Below are 20,306 nucleotides of genomic sequence, written 5' to 3' on the forward strand. Positions count from 1 at the left end.
TCCACGTTTAGCAGCAGGTGAGTGTTGTCTTATTTACCCCTCCACCACAGTATTCAACGGACACAAATCACAACCTAATTCTTTCATTACACACACACACACACACACACACACACACACACACTTTACCTGCCTCGCTCTGGACCTTGACCGGATGGAACTTGCTGGTCCACCACAAGCAACCCTCACCAAATGATATACAGAGCACGGGGACCGTCTGACCCTCAGATAATACACAGCAGCGGTCGAAGACGGAGTGTGTCATTCAGCGGAGATGAAACTAGCCATTTTTCTGGCGGTTCTGGGGAGCCTGGCAGTCAACTATTTGTACGACAGTCTGACGTCAACAGGTAAGTGTTTAGGGTGCTAAGTCATATGCCCTCCGGAGACTCTCTCTCTCGTTACTGACCCCAAATCCTGAGACCTGACGACTAGTTGTGAAGACTCGCCACCCTTTCCGAAGACTGACCACCAGTCCCAAGACCTGAAACCCCACAGTCCAAAGTTTGGCCACCAATCCCAGAACTTGACCCACAGTAACGAAGCCTGACCACTGGTCCCAGAACATGACCTACAGTCCAAAAGCCTGACCACCCATCCCAGAACTGGACTATCTGCCTCAAAGCCTAACAACCAGTCCCGGAGACTGGATATTCGCGGGACCTCAGACGCAGGAAATGACGTAATGAAAGACTTAAAATAAAACAGTATTAAGACTCCTCACTGAAGCTGCAACTAATGACGTCTTAAACAATAGATGGAAAGACAAGAAGTAATAATCAACTATTTTAAGATAACGCCAGAACCTGGTCGGATCAAAGGTCATAAGCTTAAGATAATCTTAAGTTGTCTTACTGAAAAGAGTGAGCGTCGCATTCAATGGGATGATATGCAGTCAAGTGCACCTGAGTGTAGACAAGAGGTAAAAGAAGCTGCGCAGCGCAACAGGTGAAAAGACGTAATCGATTATTACGTGTCAAGCAAGTGCAGAGCAGAGCAGAGAAGTGCTGGCTCTTGACCTGTTCAGGATCGTAGTTTCGTCCCGACTTGTCACTTATTCCTCTGGCATATCCTGGTAGCCATGGTAGCACACTGCCTGTTACTGTTCCTGTGTTTCCTGTCATGATATTTCTTAAATATGAAGCTGTCACAATGTTTCGTACAACTGTGGCTTTCATCATCTCTGTGGAGTTTTAAGACCTCGTGAGACACTGATGAGAACAGGGAGGACTGAAGCTTTAGTTGGATAAACATTTTTATCAAAGTCATCAACACGGTCGTGAAGCTTGTCTAACATGTGAAGGTATCCATGATAACTGGATATGATTAGCTTCATCATAGGCCTCAATCACCAGGGATCAAGTTTCCATTGTTTACTGTCAACTTCTGCCTTAGCCACAGTTATCATAATCATGAGATGAATAAGGTATTGAGGAGGAGGTTCTTACATTCTGCCCTAAGACGCTAAGATATGAAGGGTGTCTGCTGGAGTTGGGGAACCTCAGACATGACTTCTTTTGCTTTTGTGTGACAACGAGTGCTTAGACCAGACCAGAATGTAGCCTTGAACATCCTGATAAATCTTATCAGAAATATCTTTCAAAACCAAGATGATATTTCTATAAACAGCCGTTAAATGCTTCACATATTTGTGTACTTCATGAGGACAGGACACGTCGTGCAGCCTTCTCTGAGATTCTGAAATTTATTCAGACAATGAACTAACTGGCTGTACATCAGGCTTGCCAGGGATGTCGCTTATGGTTGCCAGGATGGAGAATGGTCTGCAGCTGTTCGACTCTCGATGGTTCGTCTCTTGTGAACAAACGCTTGTCCCTGACCTCTTGTAATGTGTCTGGGCTACCCCCACCAGCTGAGGTTAAGGACATCATAATCAACACCTCTGTTCATCACCACACTTGTTGCATGCCTCAAGGACCTTGAGTTCCCAACGTTTGATGTTATGTGGCACAAGGTGTGTTCCCCTACAACGCCACTTTTCCTCTATTTCGCCTATTGCTCGCCTAATTCTACAAATTCTATATCCTTCTTCGACTTCTTAAACTCCTGCCATGAGACTCTGACATCCTCTTCCCTGCAAGCCGAGATTCTCTACCTCGGGAATTTCAATGTTCACCATAGGGAATGGTTGAATTCCTCCCTTACGGATGGTGGAGGGATTAGAGCCCTCACGTTCACTATTCTCAATGATTTAGAGCAAATTATCTCCCACTCTACCCATATTCCTGACCGCTGTGATCACTCTCCTAATATTCTGGATATGTTTTTCACCCATAGTCCATCCCGCTGTAAATACACAATCTCGCCTCCAGTTGGTTCATCTGATCACACTCTTACAAACTAATCTCTTCTAATGGCACCTCCCATTCCAGCAGGCCCTTCTAAATGTAAATACTGACACCTGAACAAAGCTGAATGGAATAACTCACGTAAAGTCTTCTCAAGACTTTTCTTGGGTAAATTACTGTCTCTTATGTAGAGATGCTACTGTCTCCGCCAAACGCATAGCAGAGTTTATCATTGCGGGAATGGAAGCATCTATCCCCTCTCCTCCAAGACGACCTCTTCATCCAGTCTGTGGTTCAGTCGTTCCTGTTCTTAGGCCATTCAGGCAAGGGATCAGGCATATCGGGCTTGGAAAACTCTCCTTCCTCTGCCTCCCATTCAGCTTTTATCACTGCCCGTAATCACTGTAAGCACGTTATCCGTGACGCGAAGTGTTCCTTTATTCGATGGAAGTGCGATAACCTCTCCTCGTCATCCACTGATAGGCCTGTCTGGTCTTTAGTTAAGGGCATATCTAATTGATTTTGTCGCTCTACCTTTCCTTTACTTTTCCGTTCGGACTATACTATAGCTGTCTCTCCCTTTGGTTCCCGTTTCTCCTCTAACTCCACCTTGGATGACTCTGGCATTCCTTTACCCCCTGATGCTACTCTTACTAATTCTATGCCTCTTCCAGTAATCTCTTTTCGGACCGTCCGAAATGTGTTTTTTTTTTCTAGACAAAAAGGTTTATGGTTCAGAAGGCATCCATTCCCATATACTAAAGAGTGTGCCTCTGGACTTGCACTTGTGCTTGCTCGTCTATTCCGTTTCTGTTTGAAAACTAAAACTTTTTCTTCTCTTTGGAAGCATGTATTGATACATCCCATCCCTGCGAAGCGTGACCGTTCTAACCTCTTTAACTATCGTCCTACTGCTTTGACATCTGGCATTGCCAAAGTCTTTGAATCCCTTCTCATCTCCCTTATCCTTAAACAATGATATTCTTTACTATCTTACTAATGTCTGGTTATTATCCATGAAAGGTTTTGGGGTGTCATGTGTAGTTGCCCTTGACTTATCTAAGGCTTTTAACAAGGAGGGGGCATCGGGATCTCATCTCTAAGCTCCCCTCTTTTGGCTTCCCTCCCTTACTTTGCTCCTTCATATTTAGCTCACTCTTCGGCGGATCTGTCCCTGTGGTTGTTGGATAAATCAGCCTCCCCACTTTTCATCATCAACAGCGGTGTTCCTCAAGGTTCTGTCCTGTACCCTACACTTTTTCTCCTTTTTTCAACGATTTCCTCTCCACAAATAATCCAGTGCACTCATACGCTGACGACTCAACACTGCATTCATCTACATTCTTCAATTCTGTTCCCTCTTCTCCCACTCGATCTGTATCTCGTATTGACACAGCTTCTTCAATAAACTTAGACTTGGACAGGATATCTTATTAGGATACACAAAATCTTGTTAAGTTTAATGCCTTTAAGACCCTTGACGGTTCTGTAATGCCACTTCTTAACTCAATGAACATACTTAGTATTACGCTAACATCCGCTCTTTCTTGGAGAGCACACACTAAGAGAATAGCTAAGTCTGCCTCAAGAAACTGGGTGTCGAAACTTCTCTTCTGAACAGTTGTTCCGTTTATAGAAGGGTCTGATTCGTCCTTGTATGGAGTACTGCTCTCGCCTTTTTGGATGGTTCTACCTCTGCATCCTTACTTGACAGAGTCGAAAGAGATCCGACGTATAAATTGTCCCAGGCTAACTTCCAAACTTGACTCCCTTGCACTACGCCGCAATGTTGGTTCACTTTCTCTCTACTATGGGTATTATTTGGTTTTCCTCCCGAGAGCAGGCTGCTTGTATGCCAACACCACTGGTTATGTAACACAATACTCGGCAAGCTGCTGCCACACATGATTGTCATGTGGCCATCGGCAACTCAAAGGTAGGCCATTTTGACAACCTTCTCATGTCTTACACTTCCGTCAATATTCGTAAATACTTTTCCTATCTTTACTTTTTCTATTTCAAAATTCTCTACATAATTCAACTAACGTCTGGCCTTGATGTTGAGTTTTGCCTTCAATATAAAAATAAAAATCTTCAGTTCCTGACCAGTGATAACACAACTGATGGTGTTGGAAGACCTTAGTCGCTGTCATTGCCACTGCTTCACTCAGTAAGGCTCCAGTTATGATCACAGTTGAGCCTTTAATGTTGGTGGTATGAAGCCACACAAGATCTCAGTGAAAGTGGCACTTGACTACACTGGGAGAGGCTTCCGTAGCCGACAACGCCTTGCGGTGCACTAGTTCACATAGTCCTGTACGGAGTCCCGCCCATGTCCACTGTAAGGATGGATCCTTTGTCCTGGGGTGACGACACAAGCGCCACTGTCGCACTGCCCCACCAGTGTGGTGTGCTGCTCAGCCACTGGCTGACCAAACCTCGTCTTCCTTCTCACCTCATCATGCGAAGAACTCATCATCTTCCTCTGAGTGTTTTAGTAATGATATTATTAAGGTAGGACGCTATTCTGTGAAGCCTTTCCTTCTATGATGGAGATGGATCACGTAATGTCCCCGTTCTACCCAAGGATGACGCCCAACACTTACCTTTGGGTTTGTCGTCAGGATTCTATAGAGACTCTTAAGGATTTGTTGCCCCTGGAGAACGAGGCGTTGACCTTTCGTTAATATTCAGTCTAGTGTTGGTGCAGTTTGTGTGTAATGAAGAAGACTTTTGTAAGATTATTCATATTTCTCAACAAAGAAATCCCAGGTGGGTCAGGTTGAGGGATGGGGGTCGTGTGGTGTATCAACACACACAGGGAGTTTCATTTGCCTCATATCGAGCGGTCGAACGCTTCTCATAGCTCAAATATGTTGATGCTAATATTAGCTTAACACTCAGGAGGTATTGTGAGGGATGTAGGGAGTGTGTTTGTCTAGCGTCAACATAACTGCTCCAGACGACGAGGAGAGTATTGAACAGTGGTGCTACAGACGACGACCCGCAACGCTAATAATTGATCTGGGCTGTTTGGAGATCTAAGAGGAAGTTCGTGTCGTTTAGCTGTCCCCGCCACTGGGCTCTGCCGGAATGTCTGCTTCCAACACATGACCGAGCTGGGGCACCGGCCGCGTCCTCAAGCCGGAATACCACTTTCGTTTTCTTCTATTCAGGATCACGTCGTGGAGAATTTGGAGTCGATGGTGGATTATCCGGCCAGGAGAGAGAGTGTGTGACCACCTGTCTGCTGTACTTATATATTTAGGTATTAGACCTTTCTTATGTAAACATGTACTTCACATTTCACACCGCTCACTTTCCTTAAGATATTAGCCAGAGTTTCCAGAAGGATTAGAAAATTAGTTTAGAACATTAAGACTACAGAAATCTTCCTACTGATAGATTATTTTTGGTGCAATAGCTACATAATAATCAATCCATCGACTGACAAGGTCTCAGGCACAAGTTTCAGGTCTCACCAGCAGCACCTCAGACAGAGGTCTCTGACCTCACCATTACCTGTACTAGAAGACTGTACATCACACCAGTGCACCAAGGTGTACTTCAGAACATAATGCCTACGAACTTCCGTGAACCAAGACAACGATGCTGACATGGTAGTATGATTGTATCCCTTAACTCTGCAACATACATATAGGAGGGACTAACGAAACATCTATAGATGTGTTTGAAATTATATAAATTACAATGTTTTTCCACATATGACCATATATCTGGTTACGGTATGATGTTTCTTGGTAAAGCTGTGTCATCATTATCCACGTATAGACATGATCATATCTTCTGTATCACAGATACCCACATTTTCCTACATTGGAGATGAACGTGTGATCTTATATCACAGATAGCCCCATTTTCCTACATTGGAGATAAACGTGTGATCTTATATCACAGATAGCCCCATTGTCCTACATTGGAGATAAACGTGTGATCTTATATCACAGATAGCCCCATTTTCCTACATTGGAGATAAACGTGTGATCTTACATCACAGATAGCCCCATTGTCCTACATTGGAGATAAACGTGTGATCTTACATCACAGATAGCCACATTTTCCTACATTGGAGATAAACGTGTGATCTTACATCACAGATAGCCCCATTTTCCTACATTGGAGATAAACGTGTGATCTTACATCACAGATAGCCCCATTGTCCTACATTGGAGATAAACGTGTGATCTTACATCACAGATACCCACATTTTCCTACATTGGAGATAAACGTATCACAGATAACCATGCGTTCCTATATCATAGATAGCCACTTGTTCCATTAATACAGATAACCTTTTGTTCATATATTACAAGCAAGCACCTTTTCCTATATCATAGATAACTACATGGTCCTATAGCAATAACTATGTATTCCGATATTCCAAATGACCACCAGTTCCTATATCATAATCATATGCCTCTACAATTCACATAAACATGTGTTTCTATGTTACAAAAATATTTGTGATTCTATTTCACAGATAACCGCCCACGTATATCACTGAAGTCTATGTGCACATAAATCACAGACAACTGTGGGTTCATGTATTACAGATTTCCATGTGCACATACATAATAGAATAGCATATCCACGTACATTAAAGAAAACAAGGTTAACATACATAATAGAAAACCATGTGCATACACATTATGCGAAACTAAGTTCACATATGTTAAAAAAAAATCATTTTCCTATGCATTTAAAAAAAACACATTTTCGAATACGGTGTAGAAAACCATGTTCACATACATTATGGAAAACCATGTTCACATACATTATAGAAAACCATGTTCACATACATTATAGAAAACCATGTTCGCATACATTATAGAAAACCATGGTCACACACATTATAGAAAACCATGTTCACATACGTACATTATAGAAAACTGTGTAAATACACATGGATAACTTTGCGCTCATACATTGCAGATAACCATGTGATGTAATATTAAGAATAATTATGAACTCGTTTGACACAGATAATCATACAGTCTTACATTACAAATTACCATGTAATCTTACAGTACAGATAACCAAAGTTTACAGTATAGATAAGCATATCTTACTGTACAGATAAGCAGAGATAACTATATAATCATTCAGTAAAGATAACAGCATAATCTTATATTACAGATAACTATATGATCTTACATTCCAGATAAGCATGTAATCTTAGAGTGCAGATGACCACGTAATCTTGCCGTCTAGATAACCTTAATCTGCCACACTTTATCTATCCAACCTCAGAGTCACTTGTCAATCTTTCCTACCTCTTCCATGGTGTCCCCCACCTTCAATGATCTTCACAGATTAAAAGAAATGTAGAAGTTCGAATCCTTTCCGATCAAGTACGACTTAAAACAGTAGACTATCACAGTACAGCGAGTCCAGAGACATCCATAGCAAGGGTCAAGCTCCCAGGAAACACATGACATGTGGAGGAGTACAAGTCCTTGCCCCACACACACACACACACACACACACACACACACACACACATACACACACATACATTTAAAAGGTAGATTTGAAGGATTTTCGTTCCCTTCCGGCGTGTCTTAACTGTTAGTCAAATGAGATAAGGCAGCCAGTCCCTGATCAGCACTACCAACCGTAACGCATACATGGCCATCCGCTACCTGTGATTATTCTACCATTAGCTGCCAACACTGGTAGAACCATTTGATCTCGTCTGTTTTGAAAATGGCGTCTGTTCTGTAGACGAATTAGCATAAAAAACTGGCTTCATTGATATCTACTTTGTGATTCCAGAGCAACACATCTGAAAAGATCAGTTGGATATACGTTAGTCCCGCGTACTTGTCCACCCGCACCTCTTACTCTCAGTAACTCACCCACAGCACTTTTACACTCTCCCACCGCAACCATGTTGCCCCTAACGCCTCTCCCCTGCAGGTGGGAAAGGTGGAGTGCAGCCGGGGGAGCGGGTGGTGTACGTGGGCGCAGTCGTGGAGTATGAACCCTTCAGCCGCTGGGGTGAGGGAGGTGGCCAGGCCATCATCTGGGAGAACGCAAGGATCCTCGCCGAGGTCGCCACCCAAGCTAAGGCTCAGGTGAGGGGCTGCCGGGCAGGCGGAGGCTTGACACTGGTAAGACTTAAAGAAAGAGACGAAGACACTGAGGTACGTACGGTGGCAAGACTCCGAGGGAGGATGAGGCTTCAGGAGGGACTAAAGCTCACTGGAGATGATGAGGGTCCAGGAGATGATGAAGGTCGAGGGGATGATGAGAGTCCAGGGAATGATGAGGGTCCAGATGATGCGAGTCCAGGAGATGATGAAGGTCCAGGGGATGACGAGGGTCCTGGGGATGATGAGGGTCTAGGGGATGATTAGGGTCCAGGGGATGATGAGGGTCTAGGGGATGATTAGGGTCCAGGGGATGATGAGGGTCTAGGGGATGATTAGGGTCCAGGGGATGATGAGGGTCCAGGGAATGATGAGGGTCCAGGGGATGATGAGGGTCCAGGGAATGATGAGGGTCCAGGGAATGCTGAGGGTCCAGGGGATGCTGAGGGTCCAGGGAATGATGAGGGTTCATAGAATGACGAAGGTCGAGTTTATGATGCTGGTCGTGAAGAGAGGCTATTCCTGGGTACTGAAATATCTGAGTGGCGAAACTTTGATATTAAATCACTTGCAAAATGTTGGAGACTGTGGGTATTAAGCCTCTCGAAGACTGCAAGCTTCTTGAAGTTGGTAAGGCTATATGAACTGTAAAGTTCCTCTTGATGACGAGGGCGAGTCTCTCTGAGGGTAGTGAGGTGAGGCTTCTAGCACGGGGTTAGACTTCTGGGATGGTAAGGATCCTAGAATGATGAGTCAGCTACGATGGTGAGGCGCCTAGAATGATGAGTCTCCTGGGGTGGTGAGGCTCTTGGACTTGTTAAGTTCCTGGGATGGTAAGGCTCCTGTCATGGTGAAGTTCCTGGGATGGTGAGGCTCCTGTGATGGTGAAGTTCTTGGGATGGTGAGGTTCCTGGGATGATGAACTTCCTGGGATGGTGAGGTTCCTGGGATGATGAACTTCCTGGGATGGTGAGGGTCCTGGGATGATGAACTTCCCGGGATGATGAAGCTCCCGGGATGGTGAGGGTCCTGGGATGATGAACTTCCTGGGATGGTGAGGGTCCTGGGATGATGAACTTCCTGGGATGGTGAGGGTCCTGGGATGATGAACTTCCTGGGATGGAGAAGCTCCCGGGATGGTGAGGGTTCTGGAGTGATTAACCCAAGAGTTCCTATCGAGTCAGGAGATGTCTCTACCGGCAAACAGACATCGTGAGGTGAGATATGTATAGAGAGAGACAGTTTCTGTCATATACAAAAGTTCCTTTTCTTTAGTTTACCTTCATAGCTTATGGTTGTTGTAGGGAGGGAGCAGGTGAGTGAAGGATTCCTCCTTGACTCACCATTGTACTTGCTGATCTCACCAGCGCCAGACTCTCAATCCCTCTCTGCCCAAATCATGATCTGGGAACCATTTCAGTCGCTCTCACCTCCAGAAACGTGAGAATCAGATTCCATCTTGCCAAGATCGTAAGGTAATATAATTTCTTCCCTTCTTGGCTCGGCTCTTGTTGAAAGAATTCAATAAGTCTGCCTGGAACTCCTGCCTCAGAACTCCTCCCTGGAACTCCTGCCTCAGAACTCCTCCCTGGAACTCCTGCTTCAGAACTCCTCCATGGAACTCCTGCCTCAGAACTCCTCTCTGGAACTCTTGCCTCAGAACTCCTCCCTGGAACTACTGCCTCTGAAGTCCTCTTGTATTGTTCATCGTCTGTTATCTTCCCGCTAAAGATAAACCATGAGCAGTGTGAGACCCAGCTGGAGAACTTGCAGTAAATGTTAATGATGGTGGTACTGATAGAGGTGATGTTAATGAAGGTGAGTTTAATGGTGGTTGTAATATTGTTGGCGGTGTTAATGACTGTTGTTCTAATGATTGTATTGTTAACGATGCGAATGGTCGTGATATCTACATCAGTAAGGTCAGCGCTGGTGATGTGGGTAAGATTAGCAAAGAGGAAAAAACACAGTTCAGCATCAAAACATCACTTTCACATAACAAATAATTTTACTTAACATTTCTACGTAAGAACTGTAAGATTACAGAAACTTCTTCCTCGTACGTGAAAACCATTTCCGATTCAAAACTTTATCATAAAAGCTGCAAACGTATCTCAGGAGTAAAAAATCTTAACGTAAAACTTAAAAAAATCTTCTTATTTATGGTAAAATTACCTTGAAAGATATTTCACAGACTATGGCCATTTGATATGAAGATATTTTTGCAGGGAAAAAATGCAAATGAGTAGCAGATGTATAAAAGAAAGAGGTAGGAGGTCAAGAGAAAGGTGCAAGAGGTGAAAAAGAGGGCAAATGAGAGTTGGGGTGAGAGAGTATCATTAAATTTTAGGGAGAATAAAAAGATGTTTTGGAAGGAGGTAAATAAAGTGCGTAAGACAAGGGAACAAATGGGAACTTCAGTGAAGGGGACTAATGGGGAGGTGATAACAAGTAGTGGTGATGTGAGAAGGAGATGGAGTGAGTATTTTGAAGGTTTGTTGAATGTGTTTGATGATAGAGTGGCAGATATAGGGTGTTTTGATAGAGGTGGTGAGCAAAGTGAGAGGGTTAGGGAAAATGATTTGGTAAACAGAGAAGAGGTAGTTAAAGTTTTGCAGAAGATGAAAGCCGGCAAGGCAGCGGGTTTGGATAGTATTGCAGTGGAAATCATGAAAATAGGGGGTGACTGTATTGTTGACTGGTTGGTAAGGTTATTTAATGTATGTATGATTCATGCTAAGGTGCCTGAGGATTGGCTGAATACTTGCATAGTGCCATTGTACAAAGGCAAAGGGGATAAAAGTGAGTGCTCAAATTACAGAGGTATAAGTTTGTTGAGCATTCCTGGGATATTATATGGGAGGGTATTGATTGAAAGGGTGAAGGCATGTACAGAGCATCAGAATGGGGAAGAGCAGTGTGGTTTCAGAAGTGGTAGAGGATGTGTGGATCAGGTGTTTGCTTTGAAGAATGTATGTGAGAAATACTTAGAAAAGCAAATGGATTTATATGTAGCATTTATGGATCTGGAGAAGGAATATGATAGACTTAAAAGAGATGCTTTGTGGAAGGTATTAAGAATATATGGTGTGGGAGGCAAGTTGTTAGAAGCAGTGAAAAGTTTTTATCGAGGATGTAAGGCATGTGTACGTGTAGGAAGAGAGGAAAGTGATTGGTTCTCAGTGAATGTTCAGGCCCCGATCGCTCAGAATCTCTTTCACTCCATCTCTCCACCTCCAATTTGGTCTCCCACTTCTCCTTGTTCCCTCCACCCCTGACACATATATCCTCTTGGTCAATCTTTCCTCGCTCATTCTCTCCATGTGACCAAACCATTTCAAAACACCCTCTTCTGCTCTCTCAACCACACTCTTTTTATCACCACACATCTCTCTTACCCTTTCATTACTTACTCCCTGTTTGCACATCTTTCCTATTAACCTTTTCACTAAACTTCTGTGTCTTTTTCCCTGTAGATCGGTTTTCCTCGCCCTTGTCTCATCCTGCATTTCTCTCCTCCTGCCACGCCACCCTCGCGCTCCGTGACGGCTGCAGGGCGCGGACATCCTGGTGACCCCGGAGTACGGTCTGCACGGCTTGGATATAAACTTCAGGACTTCAGATGAGGTGTTCTCCCTGATGCAGTACTTGCCTGACCCTAAGCTCGGAGACATCCCTTGCGTCATGGACGTTGACCCAGACCATGTAGAGGTTAGAGGTCACGATGTACTGTAGTTGTGTTGCGTACCACTAACTGTATCATTTAGTACACAGAACTTTGCTTGCTGTAACGACTGTAAGGCAGCAGATGGTTTTAGTGTGCTCATAGAAATCCATCCTGACCAACAGTACCTGGAGAAGCACTAATATTAGAAACTAATATGAGATTTAGCGTCCACTGTCTATGTCACTTCCATCGTTTAGGATCCACTTTTCCTTTCACCCGTAACGTCACTTTCATAATGAAAGTCCATGAGCTTCTGGCTTCATCATCTGTTGATATACTTGTATAAGGTTCCATCATCAGCAACCTCACTACAAAATCCAGGACTCACTCCCTCCAACACCTGCAACGTTTCTTGTATACGGTCCAGGACTCAGTGCTTTCATCACGTGCATAGTAACTTGTATAAACTTCGTAACCCACAGCTGTCTATATCATGTAAAGTCTCTTTCATACAGTCCAGGAGCCTCCTCCTCCTCCTCCGCTGTACATCTCACTATGCCGGTAGGGTTTGAAGATCCTGAGTTGTGCCGCTTTGGAGAACAAGATGTACCTGGTAGTAGGCATGACAGAAGCAAGTCCCTGTAGGCCTGACACCGCCGCCAACATCCCCTTCAGGAACGCCATGGACACCGTCCACAACTGCCCCAGCAACGGCTACATCTACTACAACACCCAGGTCGTCTTCGACAGGAGCGGAGCCGTGATCGCCAGGTGGGTCTCATTCACTTTCGACGAGAACGGCGACTGTGGTCAGGCTAACTGGTGACCCTAGTAAGGCTGAGGTGAGGCTGACTGGTGACCCTAGTAAGGGTGAGGTGAGGCTGAGTGGTGACCCTAGTTATCGTATAAGTAACATGAGGGAGTCTGGCGGTTTAATGTAATGGTGGCTTAGTGATGTAAGTATGTGTTGGGTTAATAATCATAGGTGCAGCCCTAATGATGATAGATGTGGCTAAGTTATGATAGATGACACCTTGATAATGGTGCACACGGCTTATCAATGAGGACAGCCATTTCCACAGTAATGGTGAGGGCATGACTCATGGTCACAAGGACTAGTGATATAATGGTCAGTTTAGTGGGCCAGTCATCTCTATTTTCCCGTAGTTCTGTAAAAGAATTTAATCAATAATATTGTTCATGCTCTTAAACTTTTCTGAAGTAATTCGTTCAAAACTTTTGGTAAAAGAAGGAAATGATATAATCTGATCCATAATGGGACACTACAGCTGTTGTATCTAATGAACGATGGAACACATAGGGTTGCTTAATACTGCAATCAGCTCAGGGATCATACTCAAATCGACATAACAAACATCACCAGGTCGACACACACCAATAATGAGCACAGGGAAAATCATTAGATGGCCACAATAAATATGGGCACAGGAAATATCATTATAACGCCATCATAACCAGAGGTAAAGGTAATATTATCGGTCATATTTACACCTTCGTCTCTCACTAACATCCAAGTAAACACGGCATTACGTGCGACACCTCTGGCCAGCACTGCCAGGAGTACATCTCTCACTTCATCATGACACTAACAAGTCTTCCAAGGTTCAGGACGAAGGCTAACGCTCCCTCTGGCCGCAGATACCGCAAGAAGAACCTGTATGTGGAGCCTCGGGTCACACAAGGGACGGAGAACGACGACACCGCCATCTTCACCACCGACTTCGGCGTCACCTTCACCCTGCAGGTCTGGTGGCTGCTCCACTCCCTCTCATTATATAGCCATTGCTCTTACTGGTATGACGAACTCATTAGCTACTCAGATCATCAACTTACTCACTATGAAGCTTTTTGTTTGTGGAATTCTGAAATGTTTTCTTTTGTTCTCGTTGCTGATATTCCATGTTTGGTTCTTGTGTCATCAAGTCTGGTCATTATGACCTCACTACTGCCACTTGTTGCCACTGATTTTTTGTAGAAAGGGAAGTTTATCTCTGTAGCCATTTCTGTTTACTTGCCTCCAAAGTCTTAGTCCATAAGTATTTTTTTTCTTTCATATGAATGTTAAAGTTGGGAGTTAATGATGGTGGGAAATTTTGTTAGTGGTGCGTAGCTATGAGTGTCTGAAATTATTAATTCTTCTACAGATGATTATTTCACAAATTCTAAATCTTCATAGGTACTGAAATCTCAAAGATGTACACTGAAAATAGCTTAAAGATACTCCAACTCTACATAGACTGTAGAAAGATAAATGTAATCACTGATAATATATATGGATAATATATATATAAGTGTGTGAGTTTGGCATATGTGTGACTCCTGCTTCCCATAGTTTGTGTGTTGATATGAGCCACACGAGAAGTGACCGTTATGTTACCTACTTCCATTCTTGAACAACGAATTTGTGGAATTGTCTTTCTGTCCTCGTCTTTCCCTCTCTCTTTTAGTCTCTTACCTTAAAGGGTCAGGTTTAGAAACATCTGAGGAGCATTCATTGCTTTCCTTCTTTTCCTCTTTTATATTTCCGATATGGTCATAACAGAGGCATATTCAATTCGTGCCATCTCCTTTACTGAAGACCATGAAAGTCTAAATTCAATTGCTTAATACCTGCAACTACAGTGTGGAATCAGTGGAGGACCAAGTTTAAGTGCATGTGAGTGCTGAGGTCTTTAGTAACTGGTAATCTTTTTCTCGATCTTGGGGTCTTAAAAGTGACACTAAGGATCAGAAGAGCATTGTGACATTCTGTTACAGTGTTTTCTGTGTGATGTGAATAGAAAGCATCTTTAAAGCAAGTGATGTTTCAGCTGCCTGCTACCCCAGAGCACCTTGTTAATCAGAACGCATCATCACTAACTGATAACTTCAATTATCATTTATCTCTTAGTGCATCGACCTTGGAAATCATCATCTCTTGAATAAGAAAAAGAAGTGAAGCGGAGCAAGATGTGTCCACGCTTGTGGTGTTGTAGGGTAAGCACTAAGATTGGCTGTACAACAGTGTGGGTGGGAAGTGTGAATGTTCATGCTCAGTATAACAAAGTCATGTGTCTGTCGCAGGTGTGTTTCGACATAATGAACCAGCACCCGGGCCTGTACAATGTGAAGACCCACGGGATCAAGGACGTGGCCATGAGCACCGCCTGGGTGAACATGTTACCTTTTTATGCAGGTCAGTTCCCCAGTGACAGTACACAACACTGTCTTCATCAAGTTATCATAAATACGTAACCACGTTACTCGACCCCATATAGGCTTTCTCAGACCCCTCCAGTCCACCCTACTCCAGTACTTCTTTATCTCTGTGATGTCCAACATCGTTCTTCCCTTCACTGTGGCAATATCTTCATCTCCATTCTGCCACCTCTCGCGTAGTCTTCCCACAGGTTGTGCTCGTATAACTCAAACTATGTCCGGTACCTTCCATTCCATCGCTTCACCAGATATGAACCACATCACCTCACTTCACTACTCTATACAGATGACTAATTCATTTTCCATTTGGTCTTGGATGTCCAAGCCACCACAGCCTACACCATAAACTAGAACCAACTGGTCATTAATTATGCACATCCAAAATCTTACCATTCTTGGTGTACACGAGTCTTGCCATCAGCGGATACAACGGTTTCAAAATCGTTGAAGAATCTTCAGTTTTTCCCTCTAACCTCCACATCCGCTCCCCCTTCTTTCATCTACCGTTACTCCCATATATATAAATTCTTCCAATCTTTAGACATTTTTCGATTTTTCTCTGTCTCCCATTAGGTTTAGACTCCCTTTCTCAGGCTAGCATCATTACTTCCGATTTCTCTTTGCTCGTCTCCAGTCTTCCCAATCGTAACACATCGGTCCATATCACTCTGTTGATTTTTGCCACGATCTAGTTGCTGTCGTAGTAATCATCTGCATGGGCAAATATAATTACCTCCCATTCTTCGACTTCAGTCCTCATACGTTTGTATACATACAGAACGTACGGAAATGAAGACACAGGAGCCCCCTATCTGACACTTGACTTTAGACCAGGTCTCTATGACTTATTGTGACCTCACCCTCTTAAGTGTCTGTAGGAACGTCTGATGGCTTCGCCAATCAAAGTTCAATACACATTCAGGATGTCACAGCACCATATGAAAGGCTGTGTTCAGACGCAGCAGAAGCATGTATTTTCCATGCACTCTTAGCTCTTTTTCATTATTACCCTGAGGGAGAATATCAGATCTTTAGTTCCCTTGTATGATGGCCAAACACCATGTTGGCCATTCAGCTCGTCTTCTACAACAACTAACACTCTTACCCCCTAAATTCTCCCATGAATCTTACTAAGATTAAGAAACAGTGATATTCTTCTATAATGTCTATTCTCTCTCGTTCTTTTTTTTATCATTTTGGCAAATGATGGCCCCCTCCCGCCACTGCTAGGATCCTTGTATTCCATCCTCTGAGCAATCTCAACATTCACTCAACATTGTCCCCATCTTTCGTGGAAGCTCCACTGATAGTCTATCAGATTCCCTTCACTCAACCAGTTGCTGCCTTAGGCTCTTCCTCTTGTCGTCTTCAGAATGATTCAAAATTCCAAATGCTCTCTTGTCATGGACTTTCACCTTTTGTCTCAAGCGAAATTCATCCTCATCTTTCACAACAGTACTCACCAGGTCGGAGAACAACTCCCTGCATATATTTTCTCCATCGATATCAAGAAGGCCACCAGGGTAAGGTGTATAGGATGATGGTCAGTGAGAGGGCGATGGCATGCAATGAACTTTAAAACTAAACTGCTGATACACTCAGTCAGTTCCTACTAAAACACTCTCCTCTCTTCCTTGATCCTCTTGTTCCTAAGTGTATAAGCACTAACCATCACCCACCTTTCGTCGTCCACTTTCATTTGTATACACATTAGTCTGGAGCTCACTTTCTCACACTATTTCCAATATTACCTCATCTGCCCCGTTAGCTGCTTTGGCTTTCACGCTGAGAAATAGACAAGTAATTCTTCCCCCTTACCCTTTAGCTTTGCCTCACTAAGAGATTGAACTGTAAGTTGTTCTCCTCAAACATACCAGTTATCTCTTCCTTTTTCTCTTATTATCTATGTTCATTTTATTTATAATTTCCTCATAACCATTAGTATCATTGATGATCTTGCTCGAAAGAGTCCTTCAATTCCCTGTTTCTGGTTTGATCGCAGCTCCTAGGTTGTATGACGCTCCAATAACACATTCTTCTTTCTCAGCTCCATCGGTGAAGAATGGATGGTCCCGGGAGTTGGGTGTGAACCTTCTGGTGTCTGGCTATCACCTGCCAGAGATATCAAAGTTGGGCTCGGGCATCTTCCGTGGCTTTTCTGATCTTGAGCACACTTACGTCTTCGACCCACAATCGGGTTCCAAGATGATCGTGTCTGAGGTAGAGACGATTGCCTTCGCTGACAGACTGGATCACCCTCCCCAGAGAAGCTCCGGTGGAATACCTCCCAAACTCGACGCAAAGATCCTCGACGTGAGAAGTGGCTCCCATGACAGATCCGACAGACCTCGCAGGCAACATCTCTTCTTGCTTGAAGATCTGAGCAACTACACGCAGGTTCTGCTGTCCAGAGATGACTCCGGTGGTGTACAGCATGCCGAGGCGTGTCATCAGGAAGGCCTGTGTTGTACTCTGTCTTATACATACTCAGCCAACCACAACTACAGACTTGTGGCCTACAGCGGTATCCTTGACGTGGGTTACGGGCGTTTCCATTTGTCCTTCCAGGTGTGTGCTGTGGTGTGGTGCCGCACAGACAACATTACTTCTTGTGGTCACGTGGACGATGTCTCTCTAGACGGAGACGAGTTTGGACCTTTCACATTGTCTGGAAGTTTCAGTTCTGACCTCGCCGTCACGGCTCTCTTCACACGTAATAAGACCCTGGTGGAAAATGATCATTACTCACTCACTTCCGACGGGCGCATCCACACAGTGACGACGGAGGAGCCCACACCTAAACTCCTCACCGCCGTGATCAGCGGACGACGGTATGATCTTGATTTCAACACTCCCTTGAAGGAGGACATGCGCCAATAGGAGGAAACAACGGTGTCATGAACACAGTGTCCTGATGGGGCGTGATGGACACCTTCAGATGGTTTACATATGTGGCTATGTGTTGATTGTATTAGACGTGTAACACAGTACGTAAGGAATTTATAAATATTGTGTATATGTCTTTCAGTAAATCTAATGTAACAGAGAAATGTAATGTAACGGTACCTTTTCCAAATGTTGCATGGCACACATAGAGCAACACAATGACAATTGTACTTTATAAGTTTGTCATGTGACACTTTGATACATAATGATTTCCTGTTGATGGCCATTAAATTCAACAACATACAACAAGGTTGGATTTTTCTTTCTATTTTTATTTCCTCGTTGTCACTCGCTCTTATACATGGTGAAGTTCTGGTCTGGAAATCTGATTGTAAAGTATCATTTCACGCAAAGTGAGGTCAAGATTTATGTCATCTTGATTGAAAGCAAATACGAGAGATGGGTGACAGTCAGTCCTTATGCAAATGGTAGTGACAAGAGTGAGGAAGGAAGTGGACCCTTCTTGCTGGCTGTGTGAGCCTGATGGAAAATGACCCGTTGCTCACCAACATGAGACGAAGAGTATTCGATTACATAGTATTCGAATAGTCATCTCCCTATCAGGGGCGATCATAGCCTAGCGGTAGCGCTCCCGCCTGCCACGCAGGGGTCCCGGGTTCTATCTTGGCTGCTGGAGGTTTGTATATCATAGGGAAGTGTGCGTTCACGTGCACTATATTCGTATATATATATATATATATATATATATATATATATATATATATATATATATATATATATATATATATATATGTATATATATATATATATATATATATATATATATATATATATTGACCAAGAGGATATATGTGTCGGAGGTGGAGGGAACGAGGAGAAGAGGGAGACCAAATTGGAGGTGGAAAGATGGAGTGAAAAAGATTTTGTGTGATCGGGGCCTGAACATGCAGGAGGGTGAAAGGAGGGCAAGGAATAGAGTGAATTGGAGCGATGTGGTATACCGGGGTTGACGTGCTGTCAGTGGATTGAATCAAGGCATGTGAAGCGTCTGGGGTAAACCATGGAAAGCTGTGTAGGTATGTATATTTGCGAATGTGGACGTATGTATATACATGTGTATGGGGGTGGGTTGGGCCATTTCTTTCGTCTGTTTCCTTGCGCTACCTCGCAAACGCGGGAGACAGCGACAAAGCAAAAAAAAAAAATATATATACATATATATGTTCGTGTGCGGATTGTATCTGCAGGCTGATCTCCACAGCTTTAGACGTTTTGGAATCAGTTCCAACCCTGGAGAGGGCGCTCTAGCAAGGAATAGTTTGGTAAAGTTTACGAAAACTCTACAACAATTTGTTGTTTTTCCCAGGAGGGTAAAGTGACCCGAAGGTCAAGTCTCGTCTGTTCCCTCCTAGCTACTGGTGATGGAGAAATAAAGTTATGGTTGGCTTCAATCATGAAAGCCTCGTTTTATTTCTTTTACGAAAGAGCGACATTGCTTGTCTCTAATCCAAGTAATGTCTTTGCCAAGTGACAATAGACAAAGATACTTGTATGATGTTCATTGAGATTCCATAAATAAGGCTTCTGTTGATCATGCGTAAATCTATCTTGTCTACTCCCACTGACCATGATGGGGTTCCCTGGGACTGATCGCTTCTCATAGCAGCTCAGTAGCAGAGCCAGGAGATGAAGGAGGATTGCTAACACGACAGCAAACACCAGGGTCAGTATGGATCCCTGAAGAGGTGGCCAATTTGACTCATTATACATTAACTCATTAGCCTCAGCAGCACATGATGACCAAGGGTGACAAAGACTTTCATTTTCTACCTTTTGATTCCACTGATTATATCTGTGATACTCTGTGTAGCACAGTTTTCTCTGTAGTCCGCTGTAATCATAGAGTCCTCTGTAGCCTTCTGTAACCATAATGTCATGTGTAGCCTTGTGTAACCATACTGTCATGTGTATGTAGCCTTCTGTAACCATACTGTCATGTGTAGCCTTGTGTAACCATACTGTCATGTGTGGGCTTCTGTAACCATACTGTCATGTGTATGTAGCCTTCTGTAACCATACTGTCATGTTTAG

General features: G+C 43.7%; 1 protein-coding gene across 1 annotated transcript; it reads left to right on the top strand.

The window, feature by feature from the left end:
- The first annotated feature begins 193 nt into the window (after window positions 1–193).
- Window positions 194–18,503, top strand: LOC139757005 (pantetheinase-like). The gene is made up of 7 exons (XM_071676953.1): window positions 194–350; window positions 8,250–8,407; window positions 11,978–12,133; window positions 12,655–12,860; window positions 13,749–13,854; window positions 15,174–15,285; window positions 17,356–18,503. Exons 1-7 carry the CDS (start codon window positions 275–277, stop codon window positions 18,186–18,188), a joined length of 1,647 nt encoding a protein of 548 aa, XP_071533054.1. The 5' UTR covers window positions 194–274; the 3' UTR covers window positions 18,189–18,503.
- Window positions 18,504–20,306: the final 1,803 nt, after the last annotated feature.

The sequence above is a fragment of the Panulirus ornatus genome, chromosome 24, assembly GCF_036320965.1.
Source record: "Panulirus ornatus isolate Po-2019 chromosome 24, ASM3632096v1, whole genome shotgun sequence".
Classification (NCBI taxonomy): Eukaryota; Metazoa; Arthropoda; class Malacostraca; order Decapoda; family Palinuridae; genus Panulirus; species Panulirus ornatus.